The sequence below is a fragment of the Fusarium oxysporum genome, chromosome 3, assembly GCF_000149955.1.
Source record: "Fusarium oxysporum f. sp. lycopersici 4287 chromosome 3, whole genome shotgun sequence".
Classification (NCBI taxonomy): Eukaryota; Fungi; Ascomycota; class Sordariomycetes; order Hypocreales; family Nectriaceae; genus Fusarium; species Fusarium oxysporum.
The window spans coordinates 2,419,636-2,443,202 of NC_030988.1; the positions used below are offsets into that span (position 1 = coordinate 2,419,636).

Genomic DNA, 23,567 nt, shown 5'->3' on the forward strand with positions numbered 1-23,567 from the left:
CCTAAGGCTGTGGCACTCAAAGGGATAATCTGAGAAGAAAATCATTTTTATTCGAGGCCATCAGATGATCTTGGGAGAAAATACAATGTGACTTTAAACTTCTCTAATGTTGCCAAGTATTGCGCTTCAAAAAAAAACTAAAAAAAAAAACTTTTAAATTGCGACTATAGACCTGGAAGAGGTTGAGCGTGAGAAGGCAAGGACCAGACATAGTTCATATGATTCAATGAGATGATTTGTTCCCATTTCAATTAACTAGTACATTTGCCTTCGGTGTTTTATCTGGCGCTATCGATTCGTATATCGTCTCTTGTCCTTCGCAGGCTGCTCTCCGCAACTGTTTTAATAAGCAAGCCTATATTGAGGCAGTTGAGCACTCCGAACTGCGAGATCTGGCTCTGGCATGTAATCCAGCCATCGGGGACCTTCTCATCAATGGTCGAAAGCAGGCTATGGGCTATATTAACTCGAACTACTCGCTATACAGCTCACAGCTTGCCGAAAGACTTCAAACAACGCAGTCGAAGATACACATATCTTCTAATCTCTGGACATCGCCACAACGCCATGGCGTACCCTCTGTATGCGTTCAATGGGTCTATGAGGACTTCAAGCTTCAGAAAGCACTACTAGGACTGCCAGAGTGCAAATACAGCCATTCTGGTACTACGCAGGCTGAGTTAATCACCCGTATGCTACGGAAATTCAACATTACTGCCCAAAACCTCGGCTATTATATAGACGACAATGCTACACCTATTTAGAGAAGCTATCAAAGGTTCTGGAGGCGAAATCAGGTGTAAATTTAACGCTTGGCCGCTAATACTGCTGTAGCCTATACTAAATTATAGTACAGGATGAGTACCCTCACAAACGCCGCAGAATCCGCTGCATCGGCCATATTATCAATCTCGCCTTACAAGCATTCCTTCTCGCTCGCTGAAAAGAAGCTCTGAGAGCGGCTCTCGAAGCTTCTGCCGATGACCCCGACTCAACTATGCTAGAGGAGTTCTCACAGCAATTACATGAGCTGGGTCCGGAGGAGATTGCGGCACATTCGGACACCACGACGCAGCAACAACAACAGCAGGAAGAGCGGCAGGAGCAGCCCACGAGAAAACCTATAAAGGCGAGAGGCAATCGAGCCGCAATTACGCATCAGCAAGCCAGAAACAACGATGAGCGCTTCGCTGGCTGGCAAGGCATCCCAGCGCTAGCAAAGCTTCATGCTCTTGCAGTCTATATACGGAGCTCGGCTCTACACAACGATCAGTGGTACGATGCTGTAGGTAAGCAACTAGGCATCGATAATATCACGAGATGGTCCTCATGGCATAGAGTGATCACTGTTGCGTTAAATAAAAAGCCACAGATCATCCAGTTTACTGCTGAACATGATAATGATCTCGAAGGCAATACTCTTAGCAGTAGGGATTGGGAAATGCTAGAAAGAACGCTAGAGTTCATTCAACCTTTCTATGAGGCCACGTTGGAAGCTGAAGGCGCTATGGCATCAATCTCACAGTCACTTGAGCTGCTGGACCTTCTCCTAGGACACTGCGAAAAGTGGAAGGTACATGGCTAAGTTTTACATCTTCCTGCTCTATCTATAGCGTATACGGCATGCTAATCAGCTAACTACGCCCACTACTCACAGCCGAGCAATCGCGATGATCGTATAATTCACTCTATCGACATGTGCTGGTTCATACTCGATAAGTATTACACTATGACCGAGGATGTCCCCGTATATGTCGCCGCCCTCCTTCTCGATCCTTCTAAACGCAAGAGCTATATAGAAGAATGCTGGCCCGAGGAATGGCACGAGGGCGCATTTGCCGCCGCCCGTAGTCTCTGGAAGGAAGAATACAATTACGATGTCGAGATACATCTCTCAGAGCAGTCCTTGGCTGTGCCTGCATTATTAAAGCGAAAGAAGGATACGATGCTCTCAAAGATGCACTTAGAGGTGCGAAATAAGACGATGGCGAGAGCACGGGGCAAGGATGATTTCGATAGCTTTATCTCAGAGGCTCCTATCGCACTTGCAGAGGATACTACGCCTCTTCAATGGTGGTGTAGTGAGGACGTTCGTACAGCGTACCCACGGCTTAGCCGTATGGCTATCGATATCCTGTCTGTACCAGCAGAATCAGCAGAGCCAGAGCGGACCTTTTCAGTGGCTAGGCGCACAGCTAGATGGGATAGGCTACGATTGCTGATTGAGAGCATTGAGAAGATTGAGTGTATCGGCAACTGGCTGCGAGAGGGGCATATTAGACCCTCAGCTGAGGGCGGGATAGGCCTCCCATGTGATCCAGAGGCTATAGAGGGTGATATCTAATAGCGAACAGGTCAAACGGCAGCGTTTGAGAAGGTTTCGGGCTATATAGCTACATCAATCGATTCCTCTCACTTCACTGCAGTAATTAGCCTGGCATCACTTGAGCCCTTACATGAAAATGCATGAATATGTTATATGAATATGTGTTTTGCTAGAAAAGTTGAATATAATATGAATATAAGAAAATCAGTGTGAATATTCATATAGCCATGTATGGTATAACCTCGCAGTCGAAGGGGAGGATAGTGCAGGTTGCACACTGAAAGGGCTCAGGTACGTCAAGCAATGTAAGAAATCTTTCTTGCAATTGCTGATGATTGAGAATGGGAAATGGGATTGGGATTAAGAAATAAAGCAGCTACCAAAAGAGGGCGTCGGGATGATCTAATCTTTGCTTCATAGGGCCATCATATATAACATGAGTTCGAAAGATGGAATCCATTGGCCCTTTTATTACGGGGGAGGGGGAGAAAGAAATAAAGAAAGAATGTAGTTTCTTTGACAGCGAAAGTATGTCACGCGTTTATCATAGCGACTGGGTAAGATATTTTTATTACATCAACTCGATATCAATATTGACAGGATCCCAGGTCTAGTGCTCTCTGCGTGGTTTTTCTCACTCCGAACCTGACCTATCAGCCGGCTAGGGTCTCCACCGACTGTGATTGGCGCTCGAACAAATCAAGAAAACAAAGGTTGTATTTAATGAGAAAAAATGAATTTGTCCAGTTTCTGATGCGCGGGGCGACTGACATATCTCCCTTACCATAACTTATGCCTTTCATGTTACAAGAACTTGATTTTGTGATTTCCCCAACTTTCTTTACCCTTACCACACTAATCGTGATCATATGAAGCAACTTTAGAAAGCAGATTAACCATCCTGTATCTTTGAGTGCCAAGGCGTTCTTTTGGATTCTATCCAACGCATTGGCTCACGTCAGTACGCTGCCCCAGTCAACCTGATGAGTCTTAAGTCTTGTTATAGACAATGATTATGCCTCTCTGGGCGCATCTTTTTAGTACCACTGGCTGGCTACATGGTAAAACTCTGATTAGTTGGTGTTCATCTGGAAGAAAAAGGTGGGGTTTCTCGCACATGCCAGCCATTGAACTAAGTTGTTGTGGGCACGAGGCACTTAGGTCGGGAGATTCGAGACCAGTCTTTTTTGGGGGGGACTCACTCAATGATGATGTGGCGAGATGGCGGGGCAATGGTACAGACCATATCCGTCAGGTCATAGGGCGGATCCAGCCGAGAGCACACCACCACGCTTTTAACCCGAACTAAGAATGCAAGGTCAGGTTAAACAGTACCCACCAAGTTATAAACCCTGTTGGCTGCCTTTGTGCCCTTGCTTGAAGGGCACAGACCCTTTGATTCGCCGTACGCGTAGAAACCATGCCTGCAATAAACAATACTATTCCCGCTTCTTCGAACACTGATAACCAGGATTCAAGCCATACACTACCAGGATGGGTCCTGATCATGACAATGCCACTTTTAGTTGCGGTGGTTTTGTTTCTCATATGTATTCCCAGGTAACTTATGTCGTTCTTAGTTATTGGAAACTGATACCTGTTCAGTCGGCTAATGGCAATACAGATTATACGAGTTGATGAGATATGGCAGGACTGCAGGCACAGAACGGTCTAGCAGCTCCCCGGGACCTGCATCGACAGAAGCCACTGGCACTGAAGCCAGAGATTTGCCTCATCTAGATGTTATTGCTCCCTCAAAAACAAGCAAAGAGATGAGGCGGGAGCTTGCAGACGGAGCGCACGTCTCTTGGGCGATGCTGAGTTCGGACATGACATGGTACGTCCTCTTGACTCCTCAGTAATTGTAAGCAACACTTGGCTGATCACTCACCTCCCTATTCAGTTCCATCTGCCTAGAGGATATTCAGGACACTGATATGATTCGTCACCTGGCGTGTGAGCATACGTTCCACTCAGATTGTATTGCTACGTGGTACCTTGCGAAACATGATACATGCCCCATATGCGCATTTCATTTTGCATCGCCCGAGCCTGTGCTGCAGAGGCCAAGCCAAGCGCATGTATCAAGTCATCGGGCAGATGATAGTTCTATACTAGAGCATGTGTAGACCTATATTATACACATTCATTGTCCATTTTGCGACTCCAGCATCCATGCATAGAAAGCCCGGCTATCCTAGTTTTTTCCACGCCTTGGCTGGTGAACCCCAAAAGAGATCACTTTTAGGATCAGAAGCGGCAAAGTTGCAGACGTAGTACGTTAAACAAAAGTCTGTGGCCACAAATGCAACTTCTTGTTCATATCTAGCCTATCCTAGCTGCGCGGCAGAATCGCTACCCATAATGGGTGAAATCGAGTTTAGTAGACCCGATTTGCAAACACACACAAAATGAAAATGCGCTAACGTACATGATAAGCGAGTGCACCAGACAAGCGAGTGGACCAAATATCTGAACCTTCTAAATAAATATTACAATAGAAATACAACAGACAATCTATTTAATTAAATTTAATTACCATACTCATTACCAGAGGCCTCAATACCCTCCTGACAGGTCCTTGCATTATGCCCGGTCTTGCCGCAAGTTCCACAGCGCCGAACCCTCGGTCGCGCCGAACTTCCTTGACCACCACTTCTCGATGATTCGGCCAGTACTTGCATATCTACATCCATCTGATCAATTAGATCCTGACATTCCCGTATAGTCATACTCCCGCTATTCTGCAGGAGCTCGTAATAAGGTATTCTCATGCATTATTGCTGTTGTTCCCTTTGCAAGAGACTTTAAAGTTCCTAGAATTGACTCTGGGGAGCAGCTTTTATGTCTTCTAATTCGTTTCTGAAGGTATTCAGACTGAGATCTAGCCTCAAGCACAGTCTGTGGGGTCTTAGATGCCCAAGGGGTTGAGGGGTTAGTAACCTCCTTGGCAGGCGTTGGAGTCCGTAGCTGCACATCAAGCTTTGAGACCACCTATTCCGGGTCAAAAGGAACTAGTCCAGCTCCTCTAAAACCTCCCTTGATATTTTCCTTAGTTATAGCAGCTTGAAAAGCGTCGTAAAAAGCCGGAAAGAATCGGACTTGGAAATATAGGTGATAGACCTTCTGATTAGATGGTCTATTTCTCGACCATATGCCTTTTTTAGCGGTACAAAGCACCCGACATCAAGGGGCTGAAGGAGGTGGGAAGAATGAGGTGGCATACAGAGTGTGATTATATTGTTCTCCTCACAATATATCTCAAAGTCGGCCGAATGGTGGCTTTCGTGGCCATCAAGGATTAGAAGACGATAGCCACCAACTGATCGGTTAGTTGTACATCGATCAAAGTGCTTTAGCCACTCAAGACCCGTCTTATTATCCGTCCAGCCATTTTGGGTCGTAGCAATGGCCCAAGTGGCCGGGAGGTTGCTTTCTTGGTACCAATTGGCAAGGTGATATTGGCCTGCAACCACGATAAATGGATCGATTGCCCGGCCTTCTGCATTAATCGCTTGGATCGCTGTAACCCATTCCCGATTTCCAGGCTATATTTATTTTGGTCTTCCTCGTCTCTCTGAGCCAGTGACAACTATACCGCTTGAAATCACGCCCATCATAAAGCCAGTCTCATCAAAGTTCCAGATATCATCTAATTGGATGCCATACTTTGCAATTACGTTCTGTACAAGCCTGAACCAATTGCGAATAACAGTTAGGTCTTCACATTTGGCCCTCTGGTAGTCATATCTCGGATGAAAACATGTCTTGAGCTCTTTATGTCGCTTGACAAAGTTAGAGGCCCAGCGCTTGCAGACAGGTGATGCGTCACGATCAGCAAGCAATCGGTTGGCCATTTCTTCAATACCACGCAGTCGCGGGGGAAACCCTCGCGAATCTAGGTCGAGGATAAATCGAATAATAGCTTGTTCCTCTAGATCAGATAGTCTCCGTGACTTAGGTGTAGTATCATATCGAGAAGAAATGCCATGGGTTCGGCGCCAGAGTGAACCATAGGAGACCTGGTATATCTCAGCTGCGCGATGGAGACCTAATTCTGGGTTGTTTTGATAGGCCTGAAGCGCAAGAATAATATTTGCCTCTTTATTTGATTGAGACATGATTGATGGTTGAGGATCAATTGATTAAATAGAAATGTTATAAGTAAGGCATGATTTATTAACAATCTACTTTGCTAAACAAAGAGTCGAAATTAGCTAGAACTAGCCTAAATTTCATCCAGTAGAGGCTTGTACAATTGACTTAGGGAAACTGGTTTTTACAAATGCAGGATTGCCTGACCTTCATGTTCATAGATGCGGATATCAATCCAGTTATGGTCCGAAAATCGAAAGATATCTCTCTGAATACCGATTTTTCAAAACGCCACAACTATCGCGTTACTCCTTCTCTATGTATCAAACGTCCAAGAACTTATAACTACGCTTTGGTTTATTTACCGAGCCTAGTTTAGCTAGATTTGGGCTTGAAACAGCACAGTATATTCTAACACCTACCTAGCGTGTCCCACACTTTATCCATACAACTATTTCGACGAACTACGTCGCACTTCATCTAGTACTTGCTGGAACACTATCATACTCAGTACTTTGAGAAGAATGATCAAGAATCGAGAAATAGAGTTCCAGAACGTCACTCTCCAGCAGATCAAGAAGCTAAGAAACCTTGGGTGCTTCTGGGTCCCCTCCGTATTATTTCCAGGCGTCGATCAAGCGATCTGCGTGTTCTATCATGATATCGTAAAAGCCTAGTTGCCTCCTTCTAAGCTTGAATGATCACCTATATGCCTTGTCCTCGAAAGACATACACCGGACAATGCAGGCAAGTAGTTGTTTAACCGCAAGCGTTTACCGTCTTTGACTCTGTGGCTTATATGGGAAACGAAATGGCCTGGTCCTATCCTTGTCAAGGTCTTTGCGGTTAACTTAAAATAGAGCATTCCAAGAAATAGTATCGGCCGTGATGATGGCTTTAGTGTAGTTGGCCATCCGATCGAAGGCGATCTGTATGAACCAAACTTGAGCACCGTCCGAGTTGTCCGGATGGGTTGGATCCACTTCGTATTTCAGAGCGATCATGTCCCTCAAGAGGTCCTTTTTCCCGTCAATGTCTTTTAAGTGAAGGGCAGAACCCAGTCGACAAAACCACGGGTCTAGCGCAGTAAAGTCATTCCCAGTGTCAATACGCCCTGCTTCTACACTCCGAATGTCTGTCATGGAGTTGGTATGCGGAGAGCACTGAAGGTGGCACTATTGTGAGATGTATCTCCGGTTATTAGCCCCTGAGGCGGGATGCCAACGAAGTGGAGGTATTTCGGCTTTTAATACAATCTCCTCCGCAGCTTCGCCTGGTCCAATGACATGTTGTAAACTCTTAATTCCTTCTCTAATTTGGTCGATGACTTGGTTTCTTGAGCTGATAATGTTGAGGAGGATGATTTGGTCCGCATATAAGGCCAGCTTGAATATTTCGTCGATGATGATGCCTTCTCACATTCTGATAGCCGATAGGAATTAGAGCAGTAGGTTTCTCCCTTTGTCTGGGTGCCGCAACCGAGGCATGGATCATACAACCATTCTTGGCCTGACGGCATATTGGCGAGTACCGGAAGATTTGGTGTTGTTGGGGAGCCAGGGAGTGACGGCAGGGCTGGCACATTTTTGTAATTAATGCGAGCGCGAAGCGTGGTGGAGCAGAAGGTCCTCTGTCTAGCCACTGATGCAAGAGTTAATCTGCAACAATCGCCTCTTCGGTCAACTCCTCACCCTCTCTCCAACTTATAGAATATTCTACAAACATACCTGCTCTTATTGTATCTTCCCTATCTACGTCCCAATGTTCATCTTCATAGCCTCACCAATTTGTTCCACTGAATGACCAGCTTCGAGATACAGAATCTCTTCTAAGCGCAGTAGTTGAGCCATTAATAACAGCAGAGCGCCACGCAGATCATTCCGTGCGAATACAAACCGCCAGGTTGACGCAATAATGCCCTTTGCTATCGCTTAACCGTGGCCAAATGCCGGCAAGTGGCTGGCCAGGCACCTAACAGACAAATAGGTAAGATCTGTTGACACAGTAGAGTGACCTGCGCTGGAACCAAGCTAGCGAGGTATATTCTGATATTATGCCTTATTCTGTCATTATGTCGAAACACTCTTAGGCGCGGATAAGTCCAGCATGAGGTTACTGGTCACAGGTGAGGGGGAGGGTTACCTCAACATCCTGTATGATTTAGGACCGAGTTTAAACAAGATCTAATCCATAGAATTAAAATTGTTTCGGCCCTGGGGGGTTCTACACCCAAAGTACAGTGTGGTAATTATGCTACTTACAGTCCGGACAATTTGGTCATGATGCTCAGAGCCCCACAGCTTCTTACACCGAATGGTCCAGCCAGCTTTAACCCTTCGGTGACGCGCCAAGTTTTCCAAGTGTTTGACGTCCTATCTTGCATAGATGAGCCTCTTCGGCTGATTCTCGCTTGCATGCTCTCAAGTGATTCATGCGGAGGGGCCTGAAGGTCCCCACAATACAAAATATCTGTCGGCAGTGACTGCCTTGAGTACCTTGCACAGCGTCGACAGCGGTAAGATCAGTCTCCATGTCTTGATCGTGTGACCACTCTTTCAGGTATTTTTTTAAAAGACTTCCCTCTGCACTATTCCACTAATCGGGCACTCTGTGTACTGGTGGGGTCCGAAGAAAGGTGGACTCGATCTTTGGCCACTGGCCAGAGCTGTTTCCGGACCATCGTCGGTAATCTATTCTCTCCAGGATCTTTATACGGTTTGGCTACCATAAAGTTCTGTTCTATATTCATGTTTGCAACTCCCTGACGTGCGGTTGCTGGAAAGCATCGTCCCAACTCCATATTTATAGAGGTACGAGACGTTATAGACCAACTCCATCTTAGCCACAAATCGTAAATAACTCTCCACGTGGTTTCTTGTCCCTTATTCCTAAAATTGAGAGACAGAGGTAGCCAATAGCGTCAAAACTGCCAGTATGAGCCCCAAGCAACCTCATCCGCTTGGTGTTCTCGCGGTCCCTCGTAGACAGATAACTCTGGTCCATATTCAGTGAAGGATAACGGTGGAACTGGCTGGGTAAAGGCCATCGAATCAGGCAGCATAGTAGCCATTTGAAATGGTCCCAAGTCCATCATATCGAACACGATGTCTGTAACATCCGAGGCGATAGATCCCTGCTGAGAAGAGATTCTCGGGGTTGACAGGAAACGACCTCCATTTAGACTCTGCGTATTCAACTCTTGGGCGGTGCTAGCATCACTTGGGCTTCCATCACAAGGCCTTAGCGCATTGCTATAGGTACCAAAGGCAGTAGAGCAAACGATTAGCCTATCCACACACTTCTGCGCCTCATTCGCGATATAGTTCTGGATGAGGACGCATTTGCATCCTGTATGCCGCAGTAATTGGGTCTTTAGGTGATAAATTTCGTGAGTCAAAGAGTCGACACACGCCGTGAGATGGCGGTTCTGGTCCTCCATTGCTTTTTCGTGGCAGGCGAGCGCTGAGGCTTCACCACGCTTGCGGAGACGACACTTATTCGCCGCAATGCGGTTACGTTCGAGCACTCGGCGCCGGCGGGGATCCTTGGGAAGATCATCATCACCAAGCTCCACTTGTTGACCCGCTACCTGCTGTTCTTTTGACTGCTTATTTGGTTTTCGGCCCCTTTTCCTTGGCTCGGGTGACTGTGCAGCCTGCCCATAAGCACTGGACTCGGAAAGCGCCTCATTTGCAGCTGCTTGTGATTGTCTTCGAGTGTGGGCCCGCCGGTTCAACTTCTTATCATCTATAGCAGATTGTCGGATATTCTTCAGTGCCCCGTTCCCTTCAAGATTCCCAAATTTCATAGGCTGCGGCGGTAATGGAATGTAGGAGGGCCCGAGACCCGCTCTCATCGTGACCGTGCAGGTATCAATTGCTTGTTCAAATGGTAGCTGCCACCTATTTGACTCGGCATCGGCCGACATGGCTTGATGTTTCGAGGTATTGGTGAAGCTACGGTTATCCAACTGGATGGTAGGATTGTTGGTAAGATGTAGTGGCGAAAACATCATCTAGGTGAGAACGCAAGGTTTCCTAGCATTGTAGAACAGGACTCTACGATAATATAAAGTAATCCAGCTCCTCGAATCGCAATTGCCAGTCAGGATAATAAGTGGTGATAAGAGACCTTAGGGCCAGGGCTGATACCTTGGATATTGAAGAAGGGAGAACTTGAGAGACATTGCCAAGAGCATGCCTAAAAACGCAGGAAGGGCAGAGGATGGCAGGGTAGGATACAAAAATCAAATATAACAGCTGTCGCAAGCAATGCCCTGACCGGAACGTAGTATTCAAGACAGTACGCAAATGCTCATCCATACCCTAGCAAGCATCACAGCATCAGCAGAAACTTAGCTTAATAAAAGTGTGGCTGTTAGCAGAAAACAAGGTTTACTAATGGGAGCGGGATATTCAAACGCCACATCTTTGGAAACCAGGAGGATAGGAAATCCTTGTATTTCAGGGAATAACTTATGCGGCTTCGTGGGCTAGACTGCCGAGAGTTTCAGAGCCCGGCGTTTATTTATCGCCCATGTCCCTCGAGTCTGGAGGGGTGGCCATTTCCTAGTGCCATGGCAAGCCTAGAAACTGGCGCGTAGACCTGCTCGCCGTGCTCGAGCCTCCTCAACACCAACAAGGCTGTGAAGCTTGGAGATTGACTACGGTTTACTATGCGCAAGCATGTGTTTGTACTTGGGAGTTGGGGACCGCCAAATGTGTTTTGCAATATGACACTGCAGAGGTTTCCCAGTCACACTGACTCAACGGAAGAGACCGAGTAAGGGCTCAGGTGAGAATCTACGTGGAAAGATCTTCGCAAGTCTGAACACATAAACCCACATACTTGTTTGCACGGCGGATCTGCATGATTTCGCCCACAATGTGAAGGATTAGGGGATACTACATACGTCTCACTGGCTATTACCGCTGAGGCAACCCGTAGCACATACTCTCCGAAACACCCCGCTCTGGATAGCACCATCGCCCTTTTCATTCCATCTCTCTGACGTCATATAAACTTTATCTTGGGCCATGACGGGCATCAGAACTTTGCTACATACGCGTCAGTTAATCGAAGAGCCATGTATGGTCCTGTCTTAGGGCTCCACAAAAGCTTGGGATCATCAATTATGGGGCCTCCGTCGGAGGTAAGAAGAGGACGAATCAAGATCGCTCCGCGGATATCTCAATATCTGCCTGAGCTGCTTTCTGCAGTCATATTTGTTAACTGAGAGCGGCACAAGCTGCGGTGTCATGTCACCGACATGTTTTTTCACATGGTAAACCCCGGCGCGGACAAAATGTTATACTGCAATTGGCGATCCCCCAGTTGAAACTACTCGATTACGCTGTCTGCTCACATGCCAGCGTAGAGAATTAATCACTCTAGGTACACCCGGGACATCAGAACGATATTCTACACTATGCCGAGAAGTTAAAGGAAGAATCCGAGTCCCATGCTTGGCCCTCAAGCACGGGGACATGGCTGGGTTAAAAAGCCCCGCCGGCGGAAGCACTAATGACACACTATTTCGACAGGAGGGGACTGGTAAATATAGAGCTACAGGCAAAAAAGAGAAATTCTGGGGAATCTGGGAACAGCAGGTCATCTTTGAGTTTGAAAAGCGGAGCACACGGTTCGGCATTGGTCAACCGGACCCTGCTAGCCGGACGTTGATACTTGACTCTGAGAGAGAGCACCCATTTAATGAGGTGGTTATGAACAATGTAAAGCCCTTACGCAGGACAGCTAACATTAGCGGCGGCTAACATAGTCAGTGGCATCGGACTATCTCTTTAAGCGGCACAAAACGGCAATGCCGTCACGACAGGGAAGTTAGACTAATCAAGATGAATTAATCAGCTGATACAGGCCAGCTTGTACTCTCGTTGCCATAGAAAGTCAGGAGCCAAATGAACCAGCTGGATTGGATGGCTATACCGCAATAGAAATAGACTAGTTATAGAGGGACAGGCTGGCGATCAATTCAACCATCAACTCAATCTCGTCAATTTTATGGAAGTTGAAGTCACGTGCATCAATTCAATCAATCCCATTTGACACTCGCATTGATTGTTTCAATTCCACCTAGATGCTTTCAACGTTGACCATCGGTTGAAACTGTCGATAATGGCAGTGGTTCAGGGTAGCGCCCAGTCCGTGTAGTCCCATAAGACGCGTCCACAGGACCCCTGCTAGTACTTTTGCCCCGTATTTTTGATGCACGTGCCAACTGCACCTAGCATTAGGGGTTTATGAACGCGTCTCAGCTGTCGTCGCGCTCTATGACCCTTGCAGGAAGATCATTACCTGCATTCCATTCCTTTCCTAACCTTCAAATGACGCCAACGTACCTGTCAAGTGCCAGAGTCCCGACTGCAGCGCACCTAGTACTTCACCTAATAACTTGGATGCTTCGCCAGTCGATTGGAAAGCCTTCCCATGGCACAAGTTTCCGGGTTTCTCGATTTCGGAACGCGTTGGCAGGCACACTTCGTGGGTTTGGCAGCACGGCTTTGACATTCAAGCCCGCGATTCTCCCACGAGGAGGAAATGGGTTTGCAAGCATTGTCCCCGGAGGGTCAGGTCCAAGGTGACAGACTTCACTGCGGTTGGCACACAGAATATCGAGAAACATCTGATCAGGGAGCACAGACTTGTCGACGAGTCCGAGAGGAGGAAGCCACCTGCTCTTTGGAAGGGAAAGCAGGAAAAGACACGCCCAAGAAACATTGTGGGAGGAAGAGTACAAACCGCTACCGACTCTTTCGAATTCGAATGAAGAACCCCCATTCAAGCGTTTGAAGGCAATGAGTGCACTCGAAAGGCACTGAGCTCACAGGACTTCGTCTCTGGTAGGCAGGTGTTCTTGGGAAAGTCCACGGAGTAGGGGCCAAGACGAATATGATCACTGGCTGTCGAGTGCCGACTCTAGGAACGACAATCTTGTGACAGATCCCATCCAATATTGGTGGGAAAGGCGGAGAGACTACCCTCGATTGTCGCGAATGGTCCTTGACCTACTATCAATACCGTCTATGTCGGCAGAGTGCGAGCGTTTGTTTAGTGTTGCTGAGCAAATGGTACCACCGCTGCGGACTCGATAGGAATGGCACAGACACTGAGGTCATGGGTGCGGAATGGCCTAGTCGACGCGGCTGATAGCTTGATTGATGTGTCAGAAGAGGTTGGAAATAGCGTTATATGGGAGGCAGAGGAGGATGACCTAGACGCTGGGAAGTGAGCATTGGGGGACTCGACGCGCGTGTGATATTCAACATATTCAATTCAACGCCATCAATTCAATCTGGAGATGCAGTGGTTCAACTCCACTGGCCAAATGCTGAGTAAGCTTTCAACGCAACGCCACGCGAGGACGAAATTGATGGAATTGAATTGATCGCCAGCCTGTAGAGGAATAACCAGCGCTCATCATATGTCAATCAAATCAACTTTGAGGTCAAAGTTGGTTTGATTGATAGCCCTCGAGCTCAAAGTTGATTTGTTTGATTTGTTTGATTTGTTTGATTTGTTTGATTTGTTTGATTTGTTTGATTTGTTTGATTTGTTTGATTTGTTTGATTTGTTTGATGTTCTATATAAATTCTATGGGTGGAAACCCCTACGCGAAGTCGTCCCCCTCGTGCACACCAAAAGTCAGCTACCCACCCAGCTATCCAACTTTACTCCGCCCTGTCCGACCCAGTTCTTGAGACACTGAGCGCGTTCCAATGTATCCGAGCCCATCGAAAGCCTCTGAGACGTTAACATCAGCTTCGCTAGGCTAAATTGCCTCTCACAATCGCTTGCTATTGCTGGAATAGAAAAGACATCCAGGGCAAAGCTGCTCAGTGAAGGAAACGAGGCCCTGTGGTCTCTCAACCATTGGATAGCATCCTGCGTATCCTGTGGCTCGAGACAGAGGTACCTTTCGAGCTCGCCGACACTGCCACCCGTCGCAAACGCTTTCTTCGTCTTGCTATTAATCCACTGAGTGTACTGATCATCCTCTTGACCCATCGTCCTTGGTGCTGCGTCGTACTTCGTTGTTTCCTCGCACAGTCCCTGGTTCGCGTCGTACCAACGGGTGAAGTAATCCTTGATTCCAGCCTTGGCATCACGAACCCAAGCGAGTTGCTCCTCAGACACCTAAGTCGCCTCTAACCAGCTGATCCCGAACCTCGGGTGAAGAATGATTGCTGCCGCAAACAAGGGAGATTCTCCAAGCTTGTCATAATACTCATTCAGCTTCTTCCACCCGTTGTTGATTGATGCCCGGATATAGGCTCGATGGTGCGCTGGTAATGTGCTCTTTGCGACGTCTCGGACGCTGATCGCTTCTCCGCCGTAGAATAATCAGCCCGAGAATGCAACGGTAAGGCAGATTCTACGAATCTCGGAGGTTGACTCCGCTGTGGTAGCGCGTAAACCTCATCCTCCTCAAAGCGGGCAGGAAGACGGCGAACGCGGCTTGGCCGACCGTTTGACTCTCGGAAATTTGCTGACGCCGTTGCAATCCGCTCCGCAGCATCCACTTGAGTTTCTCCCATCGTCTCCTCCGTAACCTCACTATAGAAGACCTTTCAGTCCTCAAAATGCTCCAACAGATATTCCATTCCTACCAGCACCTCCCACAGGCGTCCATGGCTATCACCTTTACCCCAGTCTTGCATCCGCATCGTCTGAAGGTATATGGGTTTGAGAATCTCGTTGGCTTCGCCAAGAACCCGCCAGTCTTCGCTGGACAATATGTCCTCCACCGGGATCCGTCTTACCCCGTCTTCCTCTTCTTGAGTTGCAAAGATAAATGCTCTGATATCTGTCTGCTTTCGCAAAGCCCTCTCAATCATCATGTAAGTGGAGTTCCACCGCGTTTCGTTGTTCATGACAGCCTCGAGCTCGGCCATAGATTCCTCGCAAAGCCGGTATTCCTCGTGATCCTGCTCCCGGGCAACTCGCTTGAACTGTTCGCTCCGCTGCGGCGATGAACGGATAAACTTGACAATGTTGCGGAGCTTCCCAATAGGTCCCTTCGTGTGCCAATGATCCAGGTCCTGCTCAACAAGACCGCGCATGCCGTTGATGTCAGACTCCAGCTCGAATGACTCGGCGTCTTTGCCAAAGAGAAAGGCACGCGCGACGAGATTGAGCGTGTGCCCATAGCATCGCATCCGGCGGGCTTTGATATCAACAGGTGTCATCGATGGATCGAGCCGCTGGTACATATATTACAGGCAAGTATCATTTGCCGTCATGTTATCAGAGATGGCACAGCCAACTCGCCCCTCAATCTCCCATTCGTGGACGATGTCGATCAGAGAACCCGCAAGGTTCTCGCCACTATGAGCACCAAATTGACGACGCAGAGCCAGCAGACGGGACTGCTGATGCCCCAGTTGATCGATAAAGTGCGCAAATACAGCCATGATTGCAAAGCGATTCGGTGACGTCCAGGGATCGAAGATAATGTGCACCGCTGTCAAAGCGTTACAGAGCTCTGTCTTGATGGCATCTCGCTTCGCTTCAAAGAGCCGATGTATCTCTCTAGTGATAGAGCTACCACTCCACGCCATCTGGACCACTAAATCGCTGTTGAAATGGTTGAAGATCTTCCGAAGAATGCTGTGCTCTAAGATGGTGAATGGCACATCGCTATCAATGACGAAGCCGACGCTTAGTTCTTGGATGGCTTTTATTTTCTCCCTTGGTATGGCGCTCTGTTCAAGCCGGCGCCTTTTCGATGTTGCACCAGAATAAATATCAATGGCACTTTCATCACCAGGACTTGGCTCACTAGACTGGCTGGCTGGGGTGATCCGGTGAGCTCTACGCAGGTCGGTCAGCTGCTGGATATCTTGTCAAAGAGATTGAACGGGATAAGCACAGACTTTCGAAGATGGTCCGCTGCGGAAGACGTGGCTTGCTCCGAAAAGAACTCCGCTGCGCCTCTTTATCAATATGACAGGTCTCGCGACGTACACTGATGCTATTGTCACATTGCGGCCGAGTCAGCTCCAAAAGCTCGAGAGTCTCGGCTTGTACTACAATTCGCCAGAGCCAGCAATAATTTGCGTCGAATGCGGCTTCGCCATTAACCCTACACGCGCGCCGCGTCACCCAGGCGACAAGCATCATATACCTAAGTCTGCCCGCCGTGGTTTGAAGCCACTAATCTATTCTCTCAATCTTTCAAACCCAGAGACACTGCCACTGCGACCAAACGGCTCGCCGCCACACCCAAACCTTACGGTATATAAGGGTTCGGCCTGTAAACATTGTGGTCTTCGCTCTATCAGCGAAAAGGTCTTACTAGCCCATGTGAAGTCAAAGCACAGCAAAGACACCAAGCTCGCAGCTCGACAACAGACGCGACACTGGCTGAGTGATCACATCCAGCAAGGCTTGTCATTTCAGAGCTGGTCGGCGAATGATATCCGAAGGTCATGGATTATCGCCGACAATAACCCTAGCCGCGGCTCTCTACCTTGTAGTACTCTCCTACAAGCTTGTCCAGACGCCGTTAAGCTGCTGGCCCAAAAGCTCTTTGCTGATGAGTGTGCAAGATTAGGGGGTGTAGAAGGAGGCCGTACGAGACGATATGACAGCGCAGCACCGGTATCTATCGCCTTACAGACGAATTGGATGCGGCGTACTGGCTGGGAAACGATGTTCCAAGATACACGTCGTGATATCCTTGTTGCGCTTACGGAGTTACCTAATTGTAGGACCAACCAGCCTATGCCCCTGGGTATCCAGGGAGAAGAAGTAATCTATAGCCTAGCGCGAGACGAACGAAAATTGGCATCGATGATGGTAGCGCTTGATCGCCTCCTCGACCAATGCGGCGAGACCGTTCGGAGGACCGATGTATGCCTGAGAAGATGGCTTCGTTCCAGGTTCCCAGACCGCCCCTACAAAGCGCCCTTCGAGCTGGTGGCAAAGCCGTCTTCTGAGAAGGTCTACCGGAAGGAACTAAAGCGCTTTATCTGCTTCTGGCTTCGACTGTCCCGACTATTACCGACAACTATGCGGGCAATTACAGGGCGAGGGTTGAACAGACATCAGTTTAGAGCTCTTCGTGAGCTCTGGGTGGATGGTGTCTGGCAGTCTGAGGAGCCTGCTGATATGGACCGTACAGATAACCAGGATTGAGGACAGAGTATGAATGATCATGAGAGTGGAGATGATGGGGGTGAAGAAGAGGAGAATGATGATGATGATTATGGTGGTGAAGAGGATGAAGGCGAGGATGAAAGTGAATGTGAGGAGAGTGATGGACACGATACATCGAAATATGACAGCCAGAGTAGTGTGGCTATAGAAGCAGATGATCTCTCTGACGCCGAGTCGACTTCCGCTTGGTCTTTGGACAACCAGGAGCAACTCTCCCAAGACCCCGCGGCCGACGTCTTACTGCGCTTTTGTTACTTTGCTATCGCCGAGGACTTTGAAGGTGGGCTCGCGAGCTCGACGATGCTAGTGTACTTCAGTGCTGTACGCGGGCTGTCAACCCCTAACGGCAACGAATACCTCCAGCCTCACCGGTTCACCCCTATCCTAGCGAGACTTATATACTGTTCTCGGTTGGTCTTTCTCGAAGCCGTGCTGCCTCATTTCTCACGTATCTACGGTGGTATTGCACGCCCACCGCGTCACGGGCTGCTGCGAAGGCTCAATGCGGCCCGGCGCGAGTACATGTGTGATGGCACGTTATCGCCCATGGGCGAATTCTTGAGTCTCTTGTCTTACGGCAACGCTCTTCGGCGGTCTCAAGGGTCCACTTTCCGATTCCATTGGAGCGATGACGGCGAGGTACTGTCCTGGAATGGCAACCAACGACTTTCGATGGTGGACTTTCGTGGCCTGGCTTGTAAAGTGCTGCGCTCAGTCACAGCATCGTGTTCCCGTTTGATGTATGACTGGGAGCCTACTCACCTCGATTTGTCGCTGATTCGAGATAATCTATCAACGACAACACCGGGCTACTCCTTCGTATCCGATCCCGTCAATCAGCTAACAGATGCCTACCCCGAGTTACTACTGAGAGCATGCATATCCCCGGTCGACGGTCTGCTCCAAGAACAGGGTCAAAACCAGAGTACCCGGGATGCCAAAGCCGCTCGCGCATATTTGGAAGCTCACGATGATCACTTGAAGGGACTAATAGTGCTTTGTAACTTTGACGGCGGCCAGTGCGCACGGATTACGGAGCTGTTGACGCTAGAGTGTTTCAATACTGCTTCAAGAGAGCGAGGTATTGGCTTATGGGGTGCAAAAATGTGCTCCATAACTAGGCACCACAGGGCTCGTCTGGCCACTAACAACGAGTTTTATGTCATCCGCTTCTTTTCCAAACCTGTCTCTCGGCTTATGTTCCAGTATCTCGTCTATATACGGCCAGTGGCAATATCAATCTTGCGTGAATGTTTTCATATCGAGCATACCAACGCACTTCTCTTCTCCCCACTCTCCCAGGTAGGCCAAAAACCAACACCTTGGACCGCCTCAACATTCACCAAGGAGCTTCGGCGGCATTGTAGTGCTGCCACTGGTATCCCATTCGGCATCGGGGTCCAGATGTACCGTCAAATCTCAATTGCTATCACGGAACGCCATGTTCATGCCGCTGTTGCACGCTTCAATAGATTTGGTGATACGACCGGGACGGCGGGGCATGAAGTGGCTTATGCATGGCAGAGCGGACACAGGCCTATGCAGCGGCATACAACCTACGGTCTCGACGGCGCCTATCCAGATCATCTTCAGCCGGCGCTGCTCCGAGCTTATGAACGAGTGTCGGCAAGCTGGCAAAACTTCTTATGGGGATGTGATAAAAGTGGTGAGCCCAGGGTTTCTATCCCCATTTGGAGGCCGATTTCGCGCCCAGTTTGAAACTTACGCAAGCCACTCATCATAAGCCTTACCACTATCTCCAAAAAGCGGCCTTTCATATCAGATTTAGGAGGAATTCGCCTTCGAATAACAAGCGGACTGCGATTGATACCTTGATTTGTCGTCTTGTGCGCGGTACTATGTCGACTGAAGCAATAGCCACAGCCTAAGTAGCGAAGAATCACTGGTTATTGGGAATCGAAGAAGACGTCAACTCGTTTACCTGTGAACTATATGTCCAGACCCTTTCCTGACGGAGATGATAAGGCAGCCGAGCCCATAAGCGACGATGCACCGCTCAGAATCGGGCCGTTCGTCCACGTCGTCGAATTAAACCCTAGTTATATGCCTGGATTGCAAGACAGCTATCCTGGCTAGACAGGTAAAGGCACATCTTGTCGATCCCCTGCACCGTCAGCATCTTACACTTAAAGAACGCCGGAACATTAGTAACCAGATCCTGGAGATACTGAACATACTCAAGGATACAGATGACTTACAGCACTGGAAGTTTCCACCTCCGGAGGCAGAGCCAGTACCGTATCTCGAGCCGCCGCTGCATAATGGGCTAGGCTGCAATTCCTGTCGTTACATTGGACGAGATCTTCGCCGGATACGAGAGCACTACCGGCAAGAACATAGTGATGTTCTGGAGAGGGGTAACCCAGTAGACTTAAGCAGGCTAGACCAACAATCACACCTGTGGAGAAATGATGTTACCTATCAGCGCATGTTTAGAGGCGGTCAAAAAAGTTCCATTGGTTTGAGGTTAGCCGTGCTGAGGCGAAAGTATCCAAGAAGGGGAAGTGAATAGCAAAGGGGGGGGGGGGGGGGGGGGGAGGGCATTAAAGAGCTTGAAATCGGTTGATAATAAGCCAGATATAAGTATAACGTGGTTGATAAGCATGCGACGCAGACAAGTAAGCGACGCACAGCACTGTACGGCTAAAAATAGCTTACTCTATAGGGATTTTTACCTTAAATAAAATAGCTAAAAATCTAATAAAAATATTTTATAAAAGAGTATAGTTAGCTGTATTAAAATATATTTTTTTAATATTCTTTTCTATTTTATTTTATATAGAAAAACTTAAAATACAGTGTATTTTACAGTGTAAATAGATTTTTAAGTTTATAGCTATAAATAATTTTTTAAAAAGTTTAAGAAAAATAGTATAACTTAATTTAAGACTTACATATAAGCTATTAAAATTATAGCTATTATAGACTTAATTTAAGTTTTTTATAAGCTTTTAAAAACTGGATTTTAAGGTATATAAGGTAGTGCGTCGCTTACTTGTCTGCGTCGCTCGCTTATCAACCACGTTAAAGGGTTTTACGTAACTAGAGTGCATTCAGGGTCTCAGAAAAATCCTTCTTCAGTATTCTAGGCTCGTCTATTAGGAGTTCGGTAAAACTGCTGCTTTACCTATTCTTTTACAGTCTATTTCCTTGTGAGTTTATCCCAGAGCGAAGCACGTCGTCTCGGCCCAATTGCCCATATGTGGGCGCAGAGTTGAGGCGGATTCGAGAACATCTCAGGGTTAAGCATGATTGGGACATGGAACTTAAAGGTGGACGTCGCTCAGCTGCCATGACAGATGAAGAAAGGAGTAACAGTCCGTGGAGAACAGGAGTCTGTTATCAACGACTATTCTCTAGTGGGCCGGGAAGCGAGCTATTTGAGGTGGCAAGAGGGCTGAATCTCGAATAATCAAGGGCCCAAGATAACGAGTCACAAGCCGCACTCCAGAGGGCCATTGATGCGTTCCAGAGCAAGGGTAAAGATATTCGAAGTCGAGAAGCGGAGCGTATCGATGAGGAGAATGACTTTACTGCGCCGAATCCGTGGCTTCGCCGGCTTGGTTCTGCTGTCCACTTGAAGGATTTTAGTGGGAAAAAGGACTTCTTGAGGGGCTTGATTGCTATGGAATACGAAGTGGATCCGGATGATCCAGACAAGTCAGACGATGCTCAACTGCGCTTCATACACATCGCATTCGATCGGCTGGTTAACCATGCCAAGGCCGTCATTACACCAGATATTGTATCTTGGAACGCTCTATTTGAGGTCAATCGCAAAGAACTGATGAAAGAGAGGACAAAGCCATTCCATTTCCGGTTCAAGCCCGAGACACAGAGGAGGTATGCACTTGTGGTCAAGCAGCTACTTGCTTACATTGTCCGATGCATGTCTTTTGAGAATAAAGCCGATAGACCACCGTTCAAACTCAGCACACGGCAACAGAGAGCTTACGATGCCACGATGGAACACGCAGATGACTTGACTGACGCTTGGAAAGAAAATGGGGGTGATCCAGAAGCGCCCGAGATTGTCAGACTTCTTGATCTACTAGAAACTGCCGTTCTCGAGCTATATATCTCTGTTCTTGACCATTTCACTAAGGACACGGAGTATGACAGCGTTCTTGTCAGCTTCTTGACTGTTCTTAGTGTGCGGGCAGACGGTACGTGGGAGGGCTATGAGGGTTTCACGCCAAAGCTTTCTGCCATTATGGCCATCTCTCGTCTCTGTATCATCAAATACGCTGTAGACCAACGAGCCAAAACTATCAAGCAAAAGATGCAACAGGGACAAAGCCAGGAGGAAGCAGAGAAGAATAGCCCAAGCCTAGTGCACCATACCAAAATCAATTCTACGTAGAATTCATTTGTTTTATGCCAAACAACCCAGGGTAGAATTGATTTTTACAGGGGAGTAGAATTTAATTTCTAGACCCACCTGACAGGGAGTAGGCTTGAGTTTCACAGGGGGTAAACTTCATTTATGCTAGGGGTAGACTTCATTTAGACCAGGGTCAATTAAATTAATCACAAGACACGTAGTTGGTGAGAGGGCGCGAGTACGCGTAATTCACAGTGTACATTTACTAGCAATAATCTTCTTAAATAGTTTATAGAGATCTTTCCCTTAACCAAGACCGAGATATAGGGAAGCATATACCTAATCGCAGTAAAATAAGTTTCTTGCTAATGAAGACAATGGACCCTAGTAAGCAGTCTCAATCGTCCAACCCAATCTACCCATTCGTTATTCTTCCAGAATATCAACTTTTAGTGTGCGAGTTATGCGGATTTGCAACCCTCCCTAACGAGGTTAACACACACCTCAGGACAAAACACAATGACATTGCTCTGGAGTGCCGGCGCAAGTTGGTCGAGCAGGTCAACGCAATCCCAAATCTTCTCCAAAACCAGGCTAAACTTCAATTACCATACATACCGATTGAACCGATTTCTTGCCTTGCTGCACCGAGATTGGACGGACGGAAGTGCCGGAAATGTGGCTGTATGTTCCGCCAAGCCCAAAAGATGAGGCTCCATTGTATGAAGGAGCACCTCTGGAAAAACCCACGAGAGAGAGGAAGGCCAATATCAGGTCTGGAGCCGGCTGCTGAGTTACCATGGATCGAGGGCGTCGCCTGTCAACGGTTCTTTCCTTCTCGGGAAGGTAGCAGATGGTTCGAGGTCCTTCAAGAAACTAAAAAATCGAAGAAGGGAGCAAGACTCGCAAAGTCATCTCGGCCTGATTTGAGCAAAGACGTCCGAAGCCTGAACTGTGAGGCGCGCGCCCATCTAAGTGATGTATTAGAGCGAGAGGAGAATTTTTTTGACCAGATGAATCAGCCACGCATGAGTGCCAAGGACTTGGGCAGCGATGCTCTTGCATCTACCGGCCTATGGCCAGAGAGAACTCAATGGCGGGTCATCTTTGAGAACGCTCGACGTGATATCCTACGAGCAATGACGCGGTTACCAGATCGACATTCATTGATGTCAGACTATGTTATGGCACAAGGGTGCCAGCAAGGGGATTTGTGTATTAGGAGCTCCTACGTGGATGAACAGAAAATATCGTGTACCATGAGGGCATTAGACTTGGTGATAGATCGCTGCGAGAACACAGTCCGTCACACAGGCCGCACCCTACTGTACGCAGTCGTGGCGGTAACATGACAGGATACAACGCAACTGGCCCGTGCACGTTGCTTGGTTATCCATAATTGCTTATTTCAGATAATGTCATTACAGTTTTATTTACCCCCCGATTTCTCTTTCTCTTTTATTTCCTCTTCTCTGATTTAGCTCTATTAACAGTACCACCTGGGGCTCGCCAGGTCCTATACCCTACGATTATACTATAAGCAACAATAGTCAGATCCGGATCCCGTCATGCCTACCTCTCTTTACCCTACTGTACCAATTACCCTCGGTATCAGGTCCTGAT

The 23,567-nt window shown here is 47.8% G+C and overlaps 2 protein-coding genes across 2 annotated transcripts; one reads left to right on the top strand and one right to left on the bottom strand.

Moving 5' to 3' along the window:
- Window positions 1–9,341: 9,341 nt before the first annotated feature.
- FOXG_06518 (uncharacterized protein) lies at window positions 9,342–10,349 on the bottom strand (the record flags this gene model as incomplete). The annotated part of the gene is made up of 1 exon (XM_018385206.1): window positions 9,342–10,349. The coding sequence occupies one exon, from the start codon at window positions 10,347–10,349 to the stop codon at window positions 9,342–9,344; it is 1,008 nt and encodes a 335-aa protein (XP_018242442.1).
- Window positions 10,350–16,384: 6,035 nt separating this feature from the next.
- Window positions 16,385–21,983, top strand: FOXG_19283 (uncharacterized protein; the record flags this gene model as incomplete). The annotated part of the gene is made up of 3 exons (XM_018399483.1): window positions 16,385–17,558; window positions 17,610–19,221; window positions 21,038–21,983. 3 exons carry the CDS (start codon window positions 16,385–16,387, stop codon window positions 21,981–21,983), a joined length of 3,732 nt encoding a protein of 1,243 aa, XP_018242443.1.
- Between the last annotated feature and the right edge of the window lie 1,584 nt (window positions 21,984–23,567).